The sequence below is a fragment of the Camelina sativa genome, chromosome 11 (assembly GCF_030686135.1).
Source record: "Camelina sativa cultivar CO46 ecotype springtype chromosome 11, ASM3068613v1".
NCBI classification, from domain to species: Eukaryota; Viridiplantae; Streptophyta; class Magnoliopsida; order Brassicales; family Brassicaceae; genus Camelina; species Camelina sativa.
The window spans coordinates 38,340,092-38,363,693 of NC_141890.1; the positions used below are offsets into that span (position 1 = coordinate 38,340,092).

General features: G+C 37.6%; 3 protein-coding genes and 1 pseudogene across 9 annotated transcripts; 1 reads left to right on the top strand and 3 right to left on the bottom strand.

The window, feature by feature from the left end:
* Positions 1-5,227: 5,227 nt before the first annotated feature.
* Positions 5,228-6,427, bottom strand: LOC147935126 (zinc finger BED domain-containing protein DAYSLEEPER-like). Its single transcript, XM_087472867.1, has 3 exons — positions 5,883-6,427; positions 5,392-5,721; positions 5,228-5,298 (listed from the first exon to the last, which is right to left on the bottom strand). Exons 1-3 carry the CDS (start codon positions 6,244-6,246, stop codon positions 5,228-5,230), a joined length of 765 nt encoding a protein of 254 aa, XP_087328993.1. The 5' UTR covers positions 6,247-6,427.
* A 7,768-nt stretch (positions 6,428-14,195) lies between these two features.
* On the top strand, positions 14,196-16,327 carry LOC104725296 (tocopherol O-methyltransferase, chloroplastic-like; annotated as a pseudogene). Its single transcript, XR_015572100.1, has 4 exons — positions 14,196-14,671; positions 15,327-15,499; positions 15,593-15,900; positions 16,004-16,327. The product of XR_015572100.1 is annotated as a tocopherol O-methyltransferase, chloroplastic-like (transcript).
* LOC109127408 (uncharacterized) lies at positions 16,287-20,769 on the bottom strand. Of its 6 annotated transcripts, XM_087474572.1 has the most exons (7): positions 20,306-20,676; positions 19,583-20,204; positions 19,004-19,468; positions 17,875-18,906; positions 17,620-17,788; positions 17,460-17,497; positions 16,287-17,300 (listed from the first exon to the last, which is right to left on the bottom strand). In XM_087474572.1, exons 1-7 carry the CDS (start codon positions 20,431-20,433, stop codon positions 16,518-16,520), a joined length of 3,237 nt encoding a protein of 1,078 aa, XP_087330698.1. In that variant the 5' UTR covers positions 20,434-20,676; the 3' UTR covers positions 16,287-16,517. The 6 variants fall into 6 exon arrangements, with proteins under 6 accessions (XP_087330698.1, XP_087330696.1, XP_087330694.1 ...); XM_087474570.1 differs by having other exon boundaries at positions 16,287-17,497; positions 20,306-20,732; XM_087474568.1 differs by having other exon boundaries at positions 19,583-20,726.
* An 853-nt stretch (positions 20,770-21,622) lies between these two features.
* Positions 21,623-23,378, bottom strand: LOC104725297 (cytochrome P450 89A2). The gene has a single exon (XM_010443929.2). It carries the CDS (start codon positions 23,327-23,329, stop codon positions 21,785-21,787), a length of 1,545 nt encoding a protein of 514 aa, XP_010442231.2. The 5' UTR covers positions 23,330-23,378; the 3' UTR covers positions 21,623-21,784.
* Between the last annotated feature and the right edge of the window lie 224 nt (positions 23,379-23,602).

The following is a 23,602-nucleotide window of genomic DNA, read 5'->3' on the forward strand; positions in this document are numbered from 1 at the left end:
AGAGCGAAATCGATCTTTGGTGTGATGGTGCCTTTTACAATTGGACTTATCGATGGTCACTGCACTAAGGTCACTTCACAAACATAATTTTTATGTATATATAATATTATTTTCTTAATTAGGTGTTCTATTACGTTTCAAAAAAGAATAATTCTTTTAACATACCTTATGTTATTCTTTTTTAATTCGTTATTCACTATTTATTGATTAATAATAATATACATGCTTAATGAATTATTTTTTTTTGTTTATAAATGTCAAAATCTAATTAAGAAAAATGTATAATATAATTAGCGTAAAATGGAAAATATATTAGTTTTGTTAATTTTCCTTTTTGATTTAGGATTTTTTTAAGATATAAACATGTAAATTTATGTAGATTTAATGTTATTTTCTTAATTAGCTGTTTTGAAAAATAATAAATTTTGACACGTATTAAAATCTCATCAGTATATTTGACACGTATCATAATCCTTTTAATGGCTAACTTTGAAAATCCAAGATACACACTAATTAACTTGTTACGTTGAAAAAAATGTCACAAAGTAATTATTTAACTAGATAAAATTTATTTATATTATATTTTATATTTAAATTATTTAGAAATATGCTTATTTTAAGTTGGTGGATACGGTATAGAATATGGTTCGTATTCTTTTATCTTTTATGACATACTAGGTAATGAAATATTATCTTATAAAAAATTTAAATTAGTATTAAATAAAAAATTAAATTTCAGATACACAATTATATAAAATATAAAAATCATTTGTGCTATAAAATCAAATCTGATAAAAAAAATCATGAATTTAACTCGATGTCCAGGCGAGGCGGATCAAACTGGTGACCTCACTTATCCTAAACCAATTCTTTTACCCCCAGAAAAATGAAACAATTTTATAATCATGAATTTATCTCATTTTCATATTTAATTGATCGCTACCATGTATGTTTTCGTATTTTTTATTCAATGTTTTTTTATTCTTCATATTATTTATTGTCATTTTTACTGTCAAATTTTATGGTAACTGTCATCGTTACTTTTACCACCCGATTCTTCGTTATACTCTTCTTCTTTTTTCTTCTTCCTCGTCAACTTTTTCACATTCTTCCACTGAAAAACCTTTTTTTAGACTACCACACAATTTGTTAACCATCAAACTCCTAGACCAAAATCATTTCTTTTCTCATAAAATTTCTGCAATTCATGGAGACCAGCATAGTCAACACATGCACCCAATTATTGATAATTTCATCCATATACTTATTCGGTTTTAGATCCACACGTATTGAAACTTCTCAAACCAAAATCCTTACTTGCAGAGAAGAGAAAATAATATAAATACATGTATAGTTAAAGCAATATTTGTATTTTTTCGTCGATCCTTCTTCTTTAAATTCAAATAACATCAAATCAAGGTCTTGCGACATCAATCCTTCTTTCTTAGACATAAAAATAAAATTTTACTGCAAAAAATATCAAATCATATCTAAAGTCATACACAAAAACATGTTTTACAGCTCATAAGAGATATAAAGCACAAACGGAGATAAGTAAGATATTTTCAAGATTTTAAAAATTTTTGATATATAATATTTAGTAATTCTTAAACTTTCAAATTTTTAATAGAGGTTAAATATTTTAAACTTTAGATATAGTTTAAATATTTGTAACATTTTTTTTGTGTTAAATATTAATGACACTTTAACTTTGTATAGAGTTTAAATAGTTATAATATTTTAAACTTTTCAAGGAGGTATTTATAATATTTTTAAACATTCTATAAAGTTTAAATATAAATCTTTAAAAATTTTAATTTGTTAAAATAAATCAAATAAAACTTTTAAATTTGGAAACCTCATAAATCAAGCTTCCTACTAATTTATAGTTAAAAATATATTAGTTTTATTTATAATGATTCTCGGTAATTTTCTAAAATTTTCTAGTCGATGTGGGACGTTGTACATATTCTTTTATTTCTATAGATTTTTTTTTTTTTTTTCTAAAAAATCTTAATAATATAGATTACTACGTACTATATTTTCAAAAATGTTAATTAGTGAAATATCTAATTCTTATTGGTTGTTTTAAATCCTATATGGACACTTTGAGGAGTTTATAGCTTCAACTTTTTATTAGTATAGATATAATATTTTAAAATTTCTATGGAGGTTAAGTAATTGTAATATTTTAAAATATTTTATGAAGTTTAAATATTTTTAATATTTGAATCTTTTAAAGGTTTCAATATTTGTAATGTTTTAAAATTTTAAAATTTAATAATTACAATTTTTAAAAACCTTTTAAAAGCTAAGAATTTAAAAGTTATAATATTTTGAAACTTTTTAAAAGCTAAGACTTTTAGAAGTTTCAATATTTGTAATATTTTAAACTTTTAAAAGGTTTGGAAATATAATATTTGAACCTTTTAAAAAGTTTCAATATTTATAATATTTAATTTTAAAAAATTTAAATATTATAATATTTTTTTGAAACTTTTTAAAGTTTTTTTTTGATCAAATAAAAAACTGGATCAAACCGAATAAAACTTTTAAACTTAGACGCCTGATAAATCAAGCTTTCCTGCTCATTCGTTGTTGGAAGCATATTAATCTTATTTATAGTGGTTCTGAACCATTGTCTAAAACTTTTCTAGCCGAGGTGGGACGTTGTACATAGTTTTTTTATTTCCTTAAATTTAAAATTTTCCTTTTTCTCAAAATTTTTAATATAGAAAATTCTGAAAATTTTAAAAAATGTTAATGAATGACATGTTAAATCCTGATAGGTTGTTTAAAATAATTCTTAATATATAAAATTCAGTAAATTTAAAAAAAATATTAACGAGTGACATGTAAATCCCGATAGGTTGTTTAAAATCCTATGTGACAGCCTTAAAAACTTATATAGCTCCTACTTTTATTTAATATAGATTAAATAATCTTCCTCGTCTATTCTTACGGTGAGCACCACCATTTTTCAAAGACTTATTGGGTGAGTTAGGAAAGATTTCCAGACCTATAAGGCCATGAATGTTTGAGAGATTTTAGGTAGTTTTTAGATTATAGATTTTAGTTTTCAGATTTTAGTTTTTAGATTTTGGTTTTTAAATTTTGCAAAATAAATTTAAAAACAAATGAAAAATTAGAAAAAAAATGTTTCGTAGAAGAAATCTCAAAAACTCATTAAAATGGGATTTTGGATTTTGTTAAGAAATTAGTATAATCTTCAAGAATCTGGATTTCCTATTTTTTAGGAAAACTATTTTTCATAAAATCTTGAATGGTTAAAAAATGGATTTTTGAAAAATCTAAAACCAAAAACCATTTGAAAAACCACATCCAGTCAAGGCCTAAGAGAAATAGATGGGATCCATCGGACCTATTTATATGATCGCCCTAGCCGCAAACTCTCTCTGGCACAATCCCCGAGGCTCCCACTTCCGGCGGCGTCGACGTCAGTCGGTATTGCTGAGACATCGTTTCTTCCTCTCTGTCATTTCATCTGTCTTTTAATTTTGGTTTTTGCGTCTCTTGGTTCTATCGGAGTTCTGAGATCTCAAATCTCCGCTCTTAAATTGCTTCAGCTTCAGTCTCCCTTTCCTCAGCTTCAGACTCCCTTTCCTCAGCCGGTGGATCTTCTCGGCAAGTCTATCTTCTTGAGGCTCCCAGTGAAGAGTGTCCTTTTGGAGGCTGTTATCCCGCATCTCAGTCTTTCGCATCAAATCACCAACTTCAGATCCGGTCTTAACGCTCTGCAACTCCCACTCCTGATGCTTTGTTTCTCCGACCTAACTGGCCAAAGAATCCAACCTGGTCGGATGGCGACATCGAGACAAGGGTTTTGCGTGTATCTCTCTCCTTATCTGATTCACCTCCCAGAACCACCGCCACTTAACCTGATGAAGAGATCTCCAAGTCGAACCCAATTGCTAATGGTCGGCTCTGGTTATGGTCTTAACCCATGCGATTACCGCCCCCCCCTCCTTTCAATCTTTCAACCAAACTATCACATTCCCTGCAAACTTTAGCTGATTACAGCCCTCATCTCCAATGGTAAATGTTTGTTATTCACTCCTTTTCACGAACCATGGCCAATAGTTTGTTTTTGATAGGTTTTGATACATTTTTGATTTGGAAGCTCTTTAGACCCTCTAATGTTTTATTGAACCCAAATCTATTGGAACCTTTTACCCCTATTTTGGCTGGCGACACACACCATGATAGCAAAGTAGAAGGCTCCTTAGGATGGTTAGATACTTATTCCTGCCAAGGTCAGATTGAAAGCTTGTATAAAAATCTTTGTAAAACCCACAACCCCGACCACCACCAATTGCCTAATGTTTCCAACCTAGGGTCAGGTTTATTATTTCAGTGTACAACTGACTATTCCAGTGTACAACTGACTACAAGCTTTGTGTGGAATTCCTTAACTTCCATGGCCGATGGCTTCATGTGAGGGAGCATCCACCTGCTCTGTTACGGTATTACTAGAGATGTCAAACGGGCATGCCCGCGACCGCATGGACCGACCGCGATGGTCTTGCTTTTCTTCTCATCCGCTGCGGACTGGTCCGCCACGGGCGACGGGCAACGAATCACCGCCCATACCTGCCCCGCTTATTCTTGCGGACTAACGGGCATGCCCGCGGGCGTTGTCTTGTTATGTTTCGTTGACATCTCTATTAATGTGTTTGTTGTGAATTTGTCTCTTTGATGACTCGTTCGATCTTAGTATGGATTTGATTTGTTTCTTCATGATTTCTTGTTATGTGGAAATGAAGATGAGAGTGATATTGAAGAAGAAGTTCAAGTGGTTCAGAATAACGACTTCAATAACCATTATCGGCAAAGTGGTAGTGAAGATGATGAAAATATAGATACTAAATGTGTGGTTAAGCCTGCTAAAGATCAAACGTTTTTGGGGAGAAATAACACGGATTCTTAAGCAAGAGCCCAAGACTTTGTGTGCCTTCCAGAACAAACGGACAAGAACTTGATTCTTCTCCAATCTTGAAATTTTTTTGAAGAACAAAGAAGTGAGCAAAAGTTAACTATAGTAGATAAAACAGAAGATCAAAGATGTTTAAACTGAAATTTAAATCAAAGAAGTACTAAACTGAAGCATTAGTTGAGGTACTTAAACTGAAACATTAAACCAAAGTATTAAATTGAAATGGAAAGCTGAAAACAGAAGTCTCAAGGTTAAGATGTCTCTTCAACCAAATCAAGCTTCATCATCAACAACTGATTGGAAAGAAGGTAGTGTCTCATCTTCAGCAAATTCTTCATCCTCCTCTACATATGGCAAAGTAATAAGAAGGTCTAGGTAAATATATGTCACTTAAAAGTTACACAATCAATACCAAATTATGATAATTGTTTGCTTACCATTTTCATATGCTTCAAAACCTTTTAACCAATTGCGGCAACATATTAGTGCTTGAACATTTTTTGGGAGAAGACGGCTTCTATACTTGTTCAAAACTCGAGTTCCAATACTAAAAGAAGATTCAGATGCTACTGTTGTGATTGGTATACTAAGGAGGTCGCAAGTCATTGACGCCAGTTCTCCATACCGTTGAGAGTTATCTTTCCAATATTTTAAAATATCCAAACTCTCATACTCAATTATATCTATCGGTGGATCATCTAGATACATTTCCAAAGAAGACTTTCCACTAGTAACAACAGTTTGTTTGCGGAAGTTTATAAAATCATGCAAATGTATAAAACAAGACCCAAAACATTTTTTAAAAAAAACTGCAAATGTACAAAACAAAAAGAAACTATAACTAAACCTGAAAAAAGTCTAGACATCTATACACATTTCTCAAAACAGAACTTAAAAACCAATATCATAAGAGACTGAGAACTTACATCATAGTTGCCAAAACTCCCTTTTTTTCCTTCATTCTCATCAGTTTTCTGATTAGTTTCACGTGTCTCTGTAGAAGATGATGTGAAAATGGATTTATTCTCATAAGATCCAAAAAGAGTAGTAAGCTTACCATGCAAATGTTTAATCTTGCTCTGAGCAGAACCCTTGTCGTTCTTTCCAAAACAATAATTTACCATTGTTAGCTTCAACTTTGGATCAAACATTGTAGTCATTGCAAAGACATCACTAACCTCTTCCCAATATTTATCAAACCTTTCTCTCATTGGGACAATCATACTTCTGATGACTTCATCTTGATTCTGTGAATTCGATATCAACCAATTGTTGATCTTCCAAACTTGCATGAAATACAAGTTTGAAGTTGGATATGTTGAACATGAGATCAGATTAGTGATTTCATCAAAAGGCTCCAAAAACTCACAAATCTGCTTCAATCGGTGCCATTCAGCTTCTGTAGGGTGAAACTTGTAGTTTTTCCCATCAATGACTTTGAGATTACCAAAGGCAGCTCGATACTTGAGAGCCCTATCAAACATCTTGTATGTTGAGTTCCATCTAGTTTTCACATCCATAATCAACCCCGCTTTCAACTGTAGACCAACAACTTCAACACATTTTGAAAACAATATCTCACGTTTTTCAGAAGCTTGAACATATTTGATACTCTCTCTGATCTTTTCCAATGTATCATCTATATCTTTCAGGCCAATCTGAACAATGATGTTTAGGATATGTGCTGTGTATCGCACATGAAAATAGTCTCCTCCACACAACAAATCATACCGCAACATAAGCTGAGATTTCAGAATCTCTTGTGTTGTGTCATTGTTAGTAGCATTGTCTAATGTGATGGAAAACACTTTTTTCTCAATTCTCCAATCCTTCCACTTCTGTAGTATCTCTGAAATGCCCCTACCATCCGACTTCTTAAAAAGATCCTCAAAGTATTTTGTAACAATCTGTTCCATGCCCAAAGGTGAATCGTTCCAGACATCATCGACATCAAATAAACCAGTAATCCTATTTCTCACCCGCCTTTGCTTAGTAGAGGCTTGGAAATATTTAGTATTTTTGTCCCCACCCTTAACCAGAATTTCCTGCTTTTTTGTTGCCAGTATATTTCCTCATCACTATACACGCCTCTTTTAATTTCCTCTCCATACCCCGAATCTCCGCCTGAGAAATCGAATCATCCATCTTCGCCTCGTACAAAGCCTCCTTCAAGAAAGAAATAAGTGAGGGACCAGAACTTATATTATACTTCCGCCACCAAGAAATCGAGTTCCTACAATTCTTTATCTTATCCACAAAACCCGGTGTCCAAAAATTCCCTGTCCTATTCCACCCTGACTCGACCGCACCTAAAATACCCTCCTTACCTAACCAGCGTTATCAAATCGGAACTGTCTATGCCTTCTCCTATTTTTTTTAGACAAGTTGCTAAAATTGGACAATGATCAGAACCAATCATCTCCAAATAGTCTACCTCGAATTCAGATAAAGCCCATGCCAATCCTCATTACCCACTACACGATCTAACCGACAACGAACCACCTGATTATTACATCTATTACCTCTCCAGGATAATTGTTCTCCATAACAAAGAAATTTGAGCATCCCGCAATGGCGAAGCATTGAAATAAAAGGTGCAAAAGAAGAAGCAGGGCGCAAAGCACCACCCTTTTTCTCATGATTCCTCACCAATTCGTTAAAATCGCCGATCAAAAACCAGGGATCAACGCGGAAAGACCCAATATCTGTTAACCTATCCCAAACCTTTTCCCGATGTTGAGGAACACGGTCGCCATAAACAAAAGACATAAAAACCACTTGTTGTCCAATTAAACCTTGTGTATCAATAATACGATCACTATCAAAAAGAATTGAAAGTTTTATTTTATCCATAAAAAATAAAGCTAAACTACCACTAGATCCGCGGGGTTCAACAGTACACAATTTATTATAACCAAAGTTATTCTGAAATTTTTTTAAATAAGAAAAACATTTTTTTGTTTCTGATAAAAATAAAATGTCTGGTCGATGCTTTTTCCACAGATCACCCAAATAATTTTCTGTCAGGTCTGCCCCAATGCCCTGACAGCTCCAGTTTAAAATCTTCACGTTTGAGCCGGTGGTTTCGAGAGCGCCACCATGCCCTTCTTAAGAAGACGACTTCTTCCGCCCACAGGAATACCATCTTTTGTCTTTTGACCTTGATTCCCCACCGTCACTGATTTATTTCCCTTGCGTGCAGATTTGAGTGACAATGCTTTAGCTAAGAGACGTTTCCCAGGTGAAACCAGAGGCAATACAAATTTCTGCAAACTATTAAGACCTTTCCTACCCAAGGGACTACCCCCTTTAACCACACCACTAATCAGTATTCCCAAAGAAACATACTTCATAGCGGTATTCATAGCATTCAAACTAAAATTTAAAGAATCAGAAACAAGAGTACCTTGGATAGTATTACCATCCGCATTTACACCCAACTCAGTACCATCAATGATAGCTAACTCTAATTCTTGCTGTGAATCATCCGGATTATCAGCATCATCAAATTCACCATCCTCTAATAAGTCATCAGTACTTTCATTAAAAACCGGTTCCTCTAGATCCTCTTCCCTCCCCCTGAACCATTCTCCACTGACACCTCCATTGAAATATCCTCGGCCACCCCAGACAAAGCACCACCGTGAACAATACGTTGAGATTTTTTCTCACTAGAAGCTTGCTTAACCGTATACATTGGTTTCGGCCACACTGGCCTAATTCCCTTCCTATGTGGTGGTAAACCCGTACTAGAGTCCACCATGTCGCCTCCAGCCATCTGCGTATCAGAAGGAACATATCCCATATCAGTTCCCGACCCACTGCCCTGATATCTTAACTTTTGTCCCCAAACATGACCTTGATTCCTCACATGAAGAGGAAAACCCGGAGAAGTAGACTCACCACCGCGAAACTGAGGATGTCTCCCCTCATTGGATTGCTCATATTGGAAATCCAATGCCCGTTTAACATGATTCTTTGGTTTCTCCCACCCACCATCATGCTGAGCAGGACCCTATTGAGCCAGAACCTATTGCCTTTGTACCCCCCCCCCCTCTTATCCCCATGGGCCACAATCTCCCGACCCGCAGGACCATTCTTCAGCTCCGGACAGACCAACATATCATGTGCTAATCTGAGACAATGTTTACAAAAGCCTGACAGCTTCTCATACTCTATAGTGACCAACACATCATCACCTGTATCAAAGGGGACCACCAAGTTGAAAAGCAAAGGATTGAATCCATTTACCGTGACACAAATACATCTTGTTTCCTCATCGAGTTCCTTAATTTTACCAATCTTCTTCCCTATAGCCTCAAGTCTTGCCAACTCCCACAAATGCATAGGAATTCCTCCGACCTTCACCCATAAACTGATGGCTGAGGGATAAGAACCAGACATTATAGGTTCCCAACAAATCAGTAAGAACATACAACCATCAAAATGGTAAGGACCATTGAGCAAGACACCCTGAAGATCCTCCTCTTCTTTAAAGTTAATTTGAAATGTTCCCTGACCCAAGTCCGCTCCCATAACTTTTGCTTCCAACTTCCAAATCTTGGGCCATGATAAATCCCAGACACATATGCAAACAAAACCTCTGAGAAAACAGCAAGAATACGCTGACAATACTATTCCGACGAACCCACCAAGGATTGAGGAAGAACAGAGATATATCATGAAAAAAAAAAAAAAAATCTCGTGGCCAGTTAAATATATAACCACAGACCAAGACCACCAATCCCAGAAGGAACAAAGACAGTATCCGCTTACCTTCCAAAACTCCCCGTGACAGTAAATATCCGAATATTCTCATACCAGCTAACCACCAAAAGCAAGGAAAGAAAATCTCATTACCTGTTGCCAACAGAATCATATCCATTATAGCAAAGATCTCACAAAAACTCAAGAACAAATGGAGATTCGTATCACCCCAAACACCCAGAAATGGAAACCACAAATCCAATCAACCATCAACGCCGATTCGATCAGTTATAAATGCGAATTGCATAAACAAACACCCATCACCATGGGCCCGTGAATCTTTTCCCCGCGAAGCTCTCTGAACCCTTAACATAGAAACCCAATAAATCGAAGATCCCCCACATGGGGCCGGATCTGAGAGAAATGATCTCGTCTATCTAGATACAGGGATGGAAAACCAATCCATTCCCTAATTCGACAATCACTAAGAGCAACCGAGAGACCTTCTCTCATTCCTCCCTCATCGTTGTCCTCTATAACCATCTCAAGCCAAAACCCTAAAAATCGCAATCGCAGTCGCCATTGAGAGAGAAAAAAATTAATGCCGAAAATTAGAAATGCCTCTTTTGATATACCTTTTTTGAACATTTTCATTTTTGCCATTTTTTACACAATTACAATATGTTAAATTAATTTTTATAACTTTTTTTTAGGTTTGGATTCTCTATTTTTATATTTAGGGGTATAGTTTTTAAGGGGTAGGATTTAATATTTGGAGCTTAGGGTTTTGAATTTAGTCATTTTATATATTAAAAAAGGATATTTTTGAAAATAGACACCATGAAAGGGTACTTTTTGAAAATAGACACCATGAAAGAGGTATTTTTGAAAATTTCCCAAATTTAATTAAGTAATGTGTTAAATGACAAAAAATATGTTTTAGATCATAGATCTTCTCTCTTAAATCTCACACACTCAATAAGTTCCTCACAATGAAACACAAGGCCAAGGTAAATTAATTATAAAAGACCAATGTACTTGATGTTTGGAAGAGACATATTTTTAGTTTTCTTGACTCTCACATAACGATTTTTGTAATGCAGTTCCGTGGGGCTGCAGTTGCATTGGTAGGAATGATCAAGCGACATTTGAGAAGAGTCACCGGTGATTTGTTTTAATATTTTTCACAAATAATCTTATTGTCATTTTCACAAATAATCTTATTTTCTTAAATTTCTGATAAAATGTTATATTTATTTAGATTTTTTTGAACTCATGTGCGATGTGCCATTAAATTTACATCAAGTTTTCTGGATTATTGTTAATTGGAATCTTATTTTCTTGTAATTGTTTATTTTCTAATCTCCTCAATCGTATCTATACTTCATTTTCTCCTATCCTTAATAAAATGGTTAGGTAGAAGATATATATATATATATATATATATATATATATATATATATATATATATATATATATATATATATATAATATCTCAGTATCATTGACTTGTTTTATTTTTTTTTAACAAAAAAATCCAATCGCAACTGCTTGCAGAAAGTAACTTTTGAAATTTAGTGGTTTCAAGCGGTTGGGAGCGGTTTGTGTGATTGGTATCAATCGCTAGTAACCGTTACCACCCACAAACGCAACTACTGTGAGATGGATCGCGGGTTGAACATGTATTCGAACTTGTACTATTCTGAACTAAAATACCAGCTTAACCACTACACCAAAATAAACTTGTTAAATTAAATACTTTTAAAATTAATATATATGGTATATGTTTGGGAAAAAGTAATCGATTCGTTTAGAGACTACAGAAAACGAGAAAGAAATAGTTGAATAATATTTTTATTAATCAAAATATCGATTGCAAAGTACAAGAAATTAAGCGCAGCGAGTCAATCTATGAACTGAGTCGCGCGTCTTGTGGTTTCGTGAAGTATCTTGCCTTTGCTCTCGATTTTGTGTCGTATCACGAAGACGTAGCTCCATTTTTATAGAGAAACCTTGCCAACCCTAATCTTCATGGGACTTGGATTTGTGTAACCGCATCTTCATGAGATAAGCCGTTTTCCGATATTCCCTTCATAAGATAAGGTTATTTTCCAATATTCTTTTGATGAGATCAACTTTGAATATTCTCTTGACAATGTCGTTTGTCAAAGGAACGCAGTCGGTATCAAGGTCCAGTTACGGCCCGTACGGACTCAATGCTTGCCATTACAACAAATATCATTATTATATTCTAGAGAATACATAATTCTCTATTATTTATAGAATATAACATAATTATAATAGAATTTATCTATTATAATTTATATGATTAAAATTATGCCCAATAGTAGACTTCATTAAACGTACGTATAATAAAATTTCAGTTAATATAAAGCATATCTCCCCAATTCTAATCCTAGAATGTAGGCCTGGGCATTCAGTGATAACCGATTATTCTGGTTATCGGCATCGATTGTGGAAGAAGGCTTGAATCGATCGGCGAAATTATTTTGGGAATTCCGTTATCAGTTCGGTTCGGTTCAGCATCACATTACCAAACGGTTTTTCGGTTATCCCTCAATCGTCACCTGTCGTCAAAGCAGCTTCATGAACTCAGGCTAAGGGAAGAGGATGAATTGGGGATGTTGCAGATCTGCCATGGATGAAGCTCGAAGAAAAACGATAGACTAAAAGAAACTGATAAGCGAAATGCTTAGATTAGGTGCGTTTAATATATTTAGACTGCTTAGGCTTATTTAATAGAATATATGTTAAATGTAATATGGGTTGAACTGTATGTGCAGCCCCAAATTTATTACAGCCCATGATTTCGGGGGAGACATGACTTTAGAACGAAAGAAAAGGTGAATCGGCGTGAAAGGGATGAAGAACTTTCCTGCGAACGGCAAAAAACAAGGAAAGCAAGGGCAAAGAGAAATAATTCAACAAAAAGAAACCAATTCTGAAAATAACAAGAGAGAAGAGAGGTGACTACCTTTATACGTTGTGTCGAAAGGAAGCAATGATGACCTGGAAATACGAAAAGTCCCGGTTCAATTCTCTCTCTCTCTCTCTTATAGCGTGTTATGCCGCATGGTGGGCCCAATACTTGTTCGGGAAGGTAAAATCTCATCATTACCGCGATCAAATCATGGGATACGGGGTATATTTAGTTTCCCAAAACGATCGACAGAAGATCAAAAGTCCTCTGAACTGATCAGCTCGGAGGACTTGGGGGGGCAACTGTTGGTACCCGCGATCGGTCACCTCGGGTCATGGGCTTCGGCCCACAACCAACAAGCAAGACGGGCTAAAGCCACGAAAGAGTCCAGCCCATAAACTGTTGGTACCGCGATCGGTCACCTCGGGTCATGGGCTTCGGCCCATAACCAACAAGCAAGACGGGCTAAAGCCACAAAAGAGTCCAGCCCATTAAGCTTAACCGGAGAAGTGAAGTAGATTGAAACGTCGAACAAGTCACTTCGGAGGCCGGGAGGATTGGTCAAAGATTTCATTTATTATAGAGTGCGAGATTCACGGGATAAATTGATATGATATTAATTGTAATTAAGCAGTATAAGTAGAGAGGGGGAGATATTGTAAGGGGATGGAAAAACTCTCTAGAGCAATAATACTCGTTTTCATTTCACAACAGTCGGTCTTTAGATTCAGTTCGGAACTATAACGGTGGTAAGTCCCTCCGTTCAGAAAACACTTCGGAAGGTGAATCCAGTTTTGGTTCTCATAGTCTCCAATCTTTGTACATGTAATTTTTGTCCCCAATCATCCTTTTCTCTGTGTACTCTTGTTAGGTAGAGTTTTTCTAAATCTTATAGGTTCTAATATTGTTCTTAGTGGTTTCTTGGTAACAGGTGTCGGCCGTAATATGTCACCGTCGTAGTCTTATTTTTCTAAATTATTTTCGGTTAACCGAATAAACCGAAAAAAACAAGAATCGATTTATTTCCGAATAAATTTTAAAACACATAATCAAACCGATTATCGAACAAACCGAACCGAATAAAATTTCGGTTTAATTCGGCAAACTTTTCAATAAACCGAAAATTTAAAAAATGATTTAACCGAACTGATTAAACCGAAAAAACAGAATGCCAAGGGTTACTAGAATGCATAATTTTAAATATTTATCCTTTATTTCCAATATTCTCAAAATATTGTTCCTACCATTTTAATCTTCCTATGAATCTATTCACCAGTACTGAAACCTAACTCATTCCGCAATTCAAGAGGCTCATATCCCTACAAGCATGTGATAGTTGTCAACAATTACTTTATTAAGCTCTCTTTTGCTTACTTCACCTCTAACAATATTTGTTTGCTATTTACTTTTATATACAAAAAGACAAACAAATTAACTTAATTGGATATTTTCTTGTCCTAGTTTTCTTCTAGGAGCAGAAAAATAAATAAATAAATAAGTGATAAAGTGATAAATGGATGTACATGATTGGCCCTTTCCTCAAGACCTGTGGGGTGTGGCACCACCATTAAATCAGTCATGTGGCTCTAATCCTTAGATGGTCGGTCCAATGTTATATCAAAGTCATCTGTACTCAGCAGACTGTACCAATAATCACAATCCCTGAATTAGTCACGTTTCTGTGTGCTCTGCTCTCTCGTTTATAAAAATGAAAGCGACTCTCGCACCCTCTTCTCTGACAAGCCTCCCTTACCGAACCAACTCATCCTCTTTCGGCTCATCATCGTCATCGCTTCTCTTTCGGTCTCCATCATCTTCAGCCTCTATGACGACGACAGCACGTGGGAACGTGGCTGTGGCCGCTGCTGCTACCTCCACTGAGGCGCTACGTAAAGGAATAGCGGAGTTCTACAACGAAACGTCGGGTCTGTGGGAAGAGATTTGGGGAGATCACATGCATCATGGCTTTTATGACTCTGATTCTTCCGTGCAACTCTCTGATTCTGGTCACCGAGAAGCTCAGATCCGAATGATTGAAGAGTCTCTCCGTTTCGCTGGTGTTACTACTGGTTCGTGCATCCTCAATCCCTCGCTCTCTAATCTTTCATGAAAGAAACTTTGAGTTTTTTTTTTTTTTTTTTTTTTTTTTTTTTTTTTTTGACAAAAAGTAATCTAAATCATAATACTATTTCGAATGGAGTATAGGATATCAAAAATTATCGATACAATTAGACTCTATATCGTGAAAAAGGAGAGTTCAACAGACAAAATGATTCTTAATGATTCTTAAAATCTTGATTTTACACAACATTCTCATCTTTGTGGGGTGCAAAAATCAAATAGGGATATCTGTCTTTTTATTGTCAAATAATGTAATCTGTTAACCCATGAAAGGTGGTTTTATTAGCCACGTTCCATCCATAAGCACCAGGCCATCTCTGACTATATATATATATTTATGTAATTTTTACTATCTGTCATGTAATTTTTACTCTGTTTTTTTAACAATTGGAAATTTGGAATGACATATGATTGCAAAACTTAATAAATTACATAGCTGTAAACTCATAAGTGTATAGTTTACTGTTAGATGTTATTTTTTTATAGACTACTAACTTTTTAGTAGAGTTCGTAGGTGAATGTAAAACTCTTTCTTACTCTTGTAAGTTATATATTTATACACATGAAGTTGAGTTAATGCCATATAAATGATTGTGACTGAAGATGAAGAGGAGGAGAAAAAGATAAAGAAAATAGTGGATGTTGGATGTGGGATAGGAGGAAGCTCAAGGTATCTTGCCTCTAAGTTTGGAGCCGAGAGCATTGGCATTACTCTCAGCCCTGTTCAGGCCAAGCGAGCCAATGATCTCGCAGCTGCTCAGTCACTCGCTCATAAGGTATTTTAATTTCTTCTAGTTTGGGATAAAAATGAGCCGTTTCTCCCCCCCCCCCCCCCCCCTCTAATTCTACAGCATTGGACCTATGTATAGGTTTCCTTCCAAGTTGCGGACGCGTTGGATCAGCCATTTAAGATGGAAAATTCGATCTGGTATGGTCGATGGAGAGCGGTGAGCATATGCCTGACAAGGCCAAGTTTGTGAACGAGTTGGTACGTGTGGTGGCTCCTGGAGGAAGGATAATAATAGTGACATGGTGCCACAGAAACCTATCCGAGGGGGAGAAAGCTTTGCAGCCATGGGAGCAAAACCTCTTGGACAGAATCTGCAAGACATTCTATCTCCCGGCTTGGTGCTCCACCGATGATTACGTCCACTTGCTGCAATCCCATTCTCTCCAGGTTATTGTATTATATTTCTTACCCTTTTTTACCTACTGCCGAACTTAACTAAGAGTTTAATTGCTACTTAACTATAGTATCTGACATATATGTGTGTTTGTAGGATATTAAGTGTGCAGATTGGTCAGAGAATGTAGCTCCTTTCTGGCCGGCTGTTATACGAACAGCGTTGACGTGGAAGGGCCTTGTGTCTCTGCTTCGTAGTGGAATGAAGAGTATAAAAGGAGCGTTGACAATGCCATTGATGATCGAAGGTTACAAGAAAGGTGTCATTAAGTTTGGCATCATCATTTGCAGGAAGCCCCTCTAAGTCTAGAAAAGCTAAAAACAATTTGGCGCTGTAATCAGTTATTCACATACTAAAGAATTGAATAAGAGTCACTATGTGAAAGCATAATGAGATTCCGCCGTATTTTATTTTAGATAAGTCATCTGGCAAAAGAAATGGCGTTGTAACTGCCAGACCAAACCTTCAAAGACCTCTCATATACAGATACAACTTGGACTTGTTCTCTTCGGGTAGGATCAATTTCAATTTAAGAATTCAAAAGCACACTCTGATCCCGAATATGTGACAATGCATAAAAACTCTAAAACCAATCATTTTATGTTCCTATCTATTCTTCTTCTTCTTCCTCCATCATGCGAAACCTTCTGGTTTCGTAGACATGGTACATCCACACAGGTTGAAGCAAATCTCTTGCGGCCTCCAGTTTCTTAACTACATCTTCATCACTTTCTTCACCAATCTCTCGCTCTATGATCGGGTAGATTCTTGGAAGTAACACCAACATTGTGTCCAGCTCTCTCCACTCTCTATCTTCTCTACTAACCAATTTCACACATACAAAGTTCAACAATCCTAGGGCTGTACTGTAATCCTTCTTCTCTATACTCACTGCAGAACATATCAAAAGAAAATAACCAATTCCATCGACCACCTTACAGTTACCTTTCACCAATGAAACTATGGTGTTTCTCATTCTTTTGAATGCCGGGAATTGTAGATGGGATTCCGAGGTCTCATCTTCTTTGTTGATTTCAAGTAGTTCGATCTTCGCACATGTAAAGAGCCATGACGGAAAGCAGAGCTTAATGTGGTTGAACGAGCTGGTGTATGAGCTTTCTTCTTCCAAGTTGTTGTTGATGAAACAAGGTCCTAGTGCAAGAACCACATCTGGTATCCAAGGGTTTAAAGCTGTCACAAGTCTTGATGCATAAGCCGGGCCTAGAGATATCTCAACCGCGGTGAAGAGATCAAGCAGGTCATTTGCAAGGTCAAAAGCTTCAAACAAAGGTTGAGAAGCTTCGGTTGCGTTTCTCATCACTAGGTTTATGAACTTTCCGGCATAACTGGTGGAGCTTTTTGTACACAGAATCATGTCCTTCATATCTGCATCCTGAAATTGTAACTTACCGGTTGAATGGTCGTTCAAAATGGAGATGGCATACTTCAGATATGCAGATGTGAACTTCAACATCCTTGCTTGGAAATGGGAAGCTAGACCCATCTCTGTATACTCAACGAAAAACTTAAGAATTGCAGTTAGTATTTTGACCTTGTTTAGTACAACTCGTTCCTTTGATCCCTCAGAAGCTGCATGAAGCATGAAGACGATGTCAGAAACTTGAATTCTTAATCAGGATGTGTTATTTACCACAGGAAGAGATTTCATTATGTTGGGTAACATGTGGAATGAACTCAACCTCTCCACTCACCAGCATTTGAACGTTTTTGTTTCAGTTGGTTGCCATTACTTGTAGCGGGTTTCTTGCTAAGGTTAGCCTCTGGAGATGTGGTGGTGCCTGGCGTTCCACTGTCACCTGCTGCTTGAAATAGTTCATCTGTACAGCCTAAGATGTGATCCATTGTTTGGTCCATAATATCCTGCTACAAAATGGAAAAAACCCAATAATTAGTAATCTGATTGTTTGAAGAGGAAGGTGTCAAGAGGGAAAGCAAAAACTCCTTGCCTCAGCGATCCTCGTATCATTCTTCTGAGCATCCGTATTAAGATTCTGAAGGGTCATGTGCAAAGCAAGAGAAGTATATGCCAATACTGGGTACACATCCATGTATCTGCAACAAGTGGCTTGCAGAATGCTAGTCTGGGAGACAACTTTTAAGGCAAGGAGTAGCTCCTCAGCATCAGACTTGAGTATAGCTTTACGAGCATATTCGATAGCGAGTAAATCCTTTATTTGCCATGCTATTCCCACAGCAACCGAGTAATCTTCCTCAAAACTGATTGTATTTTTTCCACTAACATGTTTCCACCTTGCGGAAGATTTTCCAGAGGACTTTGATTTCTTCCTCGACATGGAATGCACATTCTTTCTTTCTACTTCATAGCCAAAATTGATTTGACAACGGTACGCAGTCTTCTGCATGATACTGGTAAAAGTTCCAATGAGGTCAGAAAAGGCATTAGAAGACAGGAATAACTTGTGTACAGACCTCAACTCAGTCTGTCGTCCTGGATCACCAGGCGAACCACCACAATTGACAACTAAATTCATGCAATCTTCTAGGACGTCAGAGACCATATCAGGGGAGATCATAGCGATTATATCGAAGACAGATGACTGAGCCTGTGCAGTGGGTGCAAATGATAGCAAGCTTTTCAATTTTACTCCAGGTAACAACTTTTTCAGGGAGGCCATACACCCAGAATCAGCAACCAAATCTTTACAGAGATAGTACGCAGAACGAAGCAAGCCTTCAGTCTGGTTCTCCTCTAGCTTATCACCTGACAAGACTGAATTCAACAAGAACCCAACAAGGTGCAGCACAGATTGAACGGTTGCTCCTAAAGATACTAAAAATTCGCAAAACCGTGCACCGGCCATTGGGTTTCTGTTTATGAGTGTTCTACATCGCTGGCAAGCCTCCTCAGCTCTCTTTCTTGATGGAAAGTATGATGGTATTAGCAGTCGAGCGATTCCCTTAGCAACATGAGTCTGATCAGAGGCAAGCACAGATAATAACACATCCAAGCTCACTACCTGCGTATAACAAGGAAACTGTTTAACCAGTAACTCAAGAAAAGTAAATTAAAAATTATCACGCATCTGAAACAAAAATGGAAGGCCCTCCTCCTACCGTGTTAAACTGGAAAGCACGAACATCTCGTAAAAGAAGCAGCAGATCTACCATGGCAACGCGTACTGAAGTAACACTATCTAGCATCAAATGCCCCAGTCTTGGCAGAACCACTTTAAGTATGCCATGGGATTGTGGGTTTGCGAGGAGGTAAGTTATACCATTAACCGTTGAAAGTCTAACCTCACTGCACGATTCATGTGACATATCATCGAAAATTTTTGTGAGGACCTTGGTAATTGTTGCTGATGGGATCACTTCCCAGAAAAGATAGAAAACTCGGCAGAGACCTTCCACAGCAACGGACCTCACATCTGGACATTCATCACTCATCAATTTTTCCAGCAAGTAGAACTGTTTGTCAAGTAGGCTATCTTTTGCTTCTTTTGTTGCATCAGGATCCTCCATGGGGAAAAGATCCAGAAGCAAATGTAAAGCATTTAAACGAACATTTGAATTTGCAACCTGAAAGAAGAAGATAAAGAGTAGCAAAATCATTTCCTGCTAGATAACGGCTCAGCTTATATCACCCCTATGTTTCTTCTTTGAGAAGAAGGCAAAGACTTAAAAGAAACAAACCTGCAATGATCGAAATATCATAGGCTCAGCAAGGCTAAAGAGAAGCTTCTCAACTCCTTGAGTCGTTCGCTGACTGATAAAGCCTTCCAAAACCCTCCTTAAAGAAGCAGCAAAGGCGCAAGAACTAGCGTGAATACAAGTATCAATAATCCCTTGTAAAAACCCATCTTCAATCTCACCTTTCAAATCTTGCTGCTCCACTTCTTTCCAAGCTCTAAATAAAATCCCACCAAAACCCTCAAGCACAGACTTCCTCGCCAAAGGGATCTGAGCCTTAACAACAGCAAGACCGGCCTTCATCAACTGTCGACTAAGCCCAAAGGCAAAGGAAACAAACCTCTGACCATCTTCAGTCTTCACATACAGAGGAGAAACCACACAGCGCATCAGCAACATCCTCAGATCTTCAATACTCTCATCCTCAAAATCAAACAACGTAAACGCTTCCCTAAGCATATACACTCTATGAACATCAACTTTCTTCTTCAACGTCAATGACCTCGAAAGCAAAAACGGTAACGACTGCGAAATCAAAGACTCTCTTCCCACTGAACCTTCCTTCCACCAACACTCGCAAATCCCAGCAATCTCGAGACACAGAACCGAATCCGACTCGAACAGTCTAAGATTATCATGCAAAAATTGAGCAGCGGGAAGTAAATCCGAAGTTGAAAACGCTTTTTTGGGATTCAGAAGGCATAGATGAACAGCATGAGAAAGAACCTGAAGAGAACTAAGGAGGATCTCGTGTTTACGCTGACCCGAATCGGGTACGGATCCAACTCGTTGGCGTTTCGGCGGAGGCGAATTGGAAGGAGAAGGGACGTAGGGAGTAGTGGTATCATCATCATCGAGTTTTTGGAAGGATTCTGTGTGTTGGTGGATTGAGTTGTGAAGAGCGAGTGGGAGAGAAGATGAGAGGTCCGACGAGGGTTTCACGGCGTAAATGATTGATTTCAGCGACGCCTTTGAGGTTTTTAGGGTTAATTTGATGGCCGTTGAGATGAATTCGTCGGCGGATGTCTTGAGAGATGACCGGAGCCTTTTCTCCATTTTCTGCAATTTCAAGTTTTTTTTTTTTTTTTGTTTTTTTTCAATTTTGTTGGAGGAAACGAAACTTTTTGAATTTGGTTTTTTTTTTCTTTGCCAATAACTTTTTGAATTTTTGTTATAAAACCTACGGAGCCGTGACAGACAAAACGTCGTCGTTTCCGCGTTTTAAACCAAAGGTCAAGAAGACATTAGATTTTGAAACCAAGCTGAAGAAGACGTTACTAACACACTTTTGTGTAATTAAATTGTGTACCCAATACTTTTGGATACGAAAGAAACTCATGCATTCATTGATATCACTTATCTTGTTTTTTGGTAACATCACTTATCTTGTTCACAGCATTTTCTTCTATAATAGTGACCAACCCAGTCATACATAAAATTATATCTCGTCCACAAATCACAATACACATTAAGTCTCTCTGTGATTTTTTGGAATGTTGTTACACTAAGGCAATATGATTGATTGTAATGAAACGTCTTGGCCACCAGACCTTCCAATCCTCTTGACATATTGCTTTATCTAGTATGGCCCTGTTCTTTTAGTTGTCGCCAAGCGACACTCAAAATAGCAGTAGTTTTTATTTTTTTTAATGATCCAGCGACACATCTCCTATTGAAAAACCTAAAGTAACGATGCAATTGTCGCTAAAATGAGACGCCAGATAAAGTGGCGACTCTGGATAAAACAGCGACATCAATTATTAAGAACAAAAGCTATAACAATGGAAGAAGGGAGGAAAACCAGCGACATTTAAAGAGGAAAAAACCAGCGTCTTCTGTCTAATTTTCTGGTCGCCGGAGCATGGTCGCCGGAGCATGTCGCTCGACAGAGAAAAGAACAGGTTCTATATCACAAATGCTTCCTTTCAATTTCTCAACAAAAGTACGCCCATCGTCAAGAAGTCACGTACGAAATATCTCGTCCACTATAAATCCTACTTTTCTAGCTCCAGCTGACAAAACACTAGGCATGGTACAAAGAAGAAAATAAAAGCATTGTTCTTAATTTATATCATTTGTTCCGAAGTACAAAAAATGTACTCCCTTCACTAAAACTTTGAATCCATAGTATCATCAAATATAACCTAGCCTTTGGTGTATTTATTACGCTAAACCGCGCAACAAAGCGAAGTAGAAGAGTACTAGCTAGTAATTTCTCCTAGGCACAGCAAGAGCCTTAAGCGGGTGTTTCATGACGACGGTGAACTCGAGCTTCTCCGTCAAGTCAACCTCATGACCTTGGACCTCTTTCCACTCAAACTCCCTCACCATATTCGCCACATAGTACTCCAGATGCAGCATTGCTAGCCCAATCCCTGGACATATCCTCCTTCCAGCTCCAAACGGCATCATCTTTATCCCTCTGCTACCGGTAATGTCCACCGATTCTTCTTGGGCCCCAATAAACCTCTCCGGGTTGAACGCCATTGGTTCCTCCCACACCTTTGGATCCCTCCCTATCTCTGCCACCATAAAGTTAATCGTCCCCTTCTTCGGTACCTTGTACCCTCCCAATACGGTGTCTTCCGTGACACTATGCGGTAGCACAAAGTGTCCCGGAGGATGCCTCCGGAGACCCTCCAGCACCACCGCCTTGAGATACGGCATCTTCTGCGCGTCTTCTTCTTCCACTTCCTTTGCTTGATCTTCTTCCTCCCCAACTACGCTTTTGATCTCCTCGTACAGTCTCTTCTGGATATTCGGGTTTTTGACGAGGTTGGCCATGATCCATTGCAGCGCCGTGGCTGTTGTATCAGTCCCAGCGTTGAGAAACTCAGAGCACAAACTCACAATCTCGTCCTCGTTCAACTTCCTCTTCTCATCTGGAAGCTCCACATCGAGCAGAGTATCAACATATGACTGTACATACTCTTTGTTGTCTCCCTCTGATGATCTCTTCTTTCTCTCTTCAACAATCTTCCTCCGAGCACGAATCAGCGGAAGCAAAACGTCATGCTGCTCTCTCCTCATCTGGAAAAACTCTTCCCATCTCTTTCGCAGAATCAGTTTAGTGAACTTAGGCCAGAGATTAAGGATGTTGAACCTAGTAAAGCCAAGAAGCTGTCTCCTCTGAACATATTCCACCTGTTTGATTTGCTTCTCGTCGAGCTTATCACCAAAACACATGAGGACAAGAAGCGCAAACATTGCATAGTGAAGATGATCAACCACAACGATCGGTTCTTCACCTCTGTTCTTACGAAACCGATCAAAGAGGATCTCAAGAACCCACCGCCGCGCGTGAGTGTAAGATACCACGCGCGACGGGTGGAGAATCTCAGAGGTGAGATTACGGCGGAGAAGCCGCCACGTGGCTCCATACGAACACGAGCTGATGTTATGTTGGTTGCTAGAAACAATCTTGCTGACCGGAGCCGCCGGTGGACGATCAGCGAAAAGGGCGCCGTTCAAGACGAGAGCCTGGTGAGCGAGAGAACGATCGGCGACGAAGATGGCGGGGCGGGAAGTGATGCGGAGAGTGATGATTGGACCTAGACGGTTGTGGACGGAGCGGAGATAGCTGTCTAGACCACCTAAGCCTTGCCGGAGCCACTGGAGGGTTCCAAGGAAAGGGAAGAAGTTAGGGTCAGGTGGTAACGGAAGAGAGGAAGAGTCACGGCGACGAAGGAAGAGGAGATTGACAAGGAGAGATATGGAGAGAGAGGCCAAAATGAGTAACCATATCTCCATTCCTTTTGCTTCTATTATTCTACGTCTACAATATTATGTCTTCCTTCCTCTATTTGTATATGTATATATATACACGTGTGTGGCTATCTAAATTCATGTATCAATATTTCATTTGTCAACCTACGTGTAACACTATTTATTCTTAGAGATTAAGCAACTTTTGTGATATCTTGATTTTTTTTTTTTTTTTGTCAACTTTGTGATATCTTGTTTTCTTATCTTTTTCCAGATTTTAGGAAATAAATCAATGTGGTTGGAAATAAAAGTTTTTTT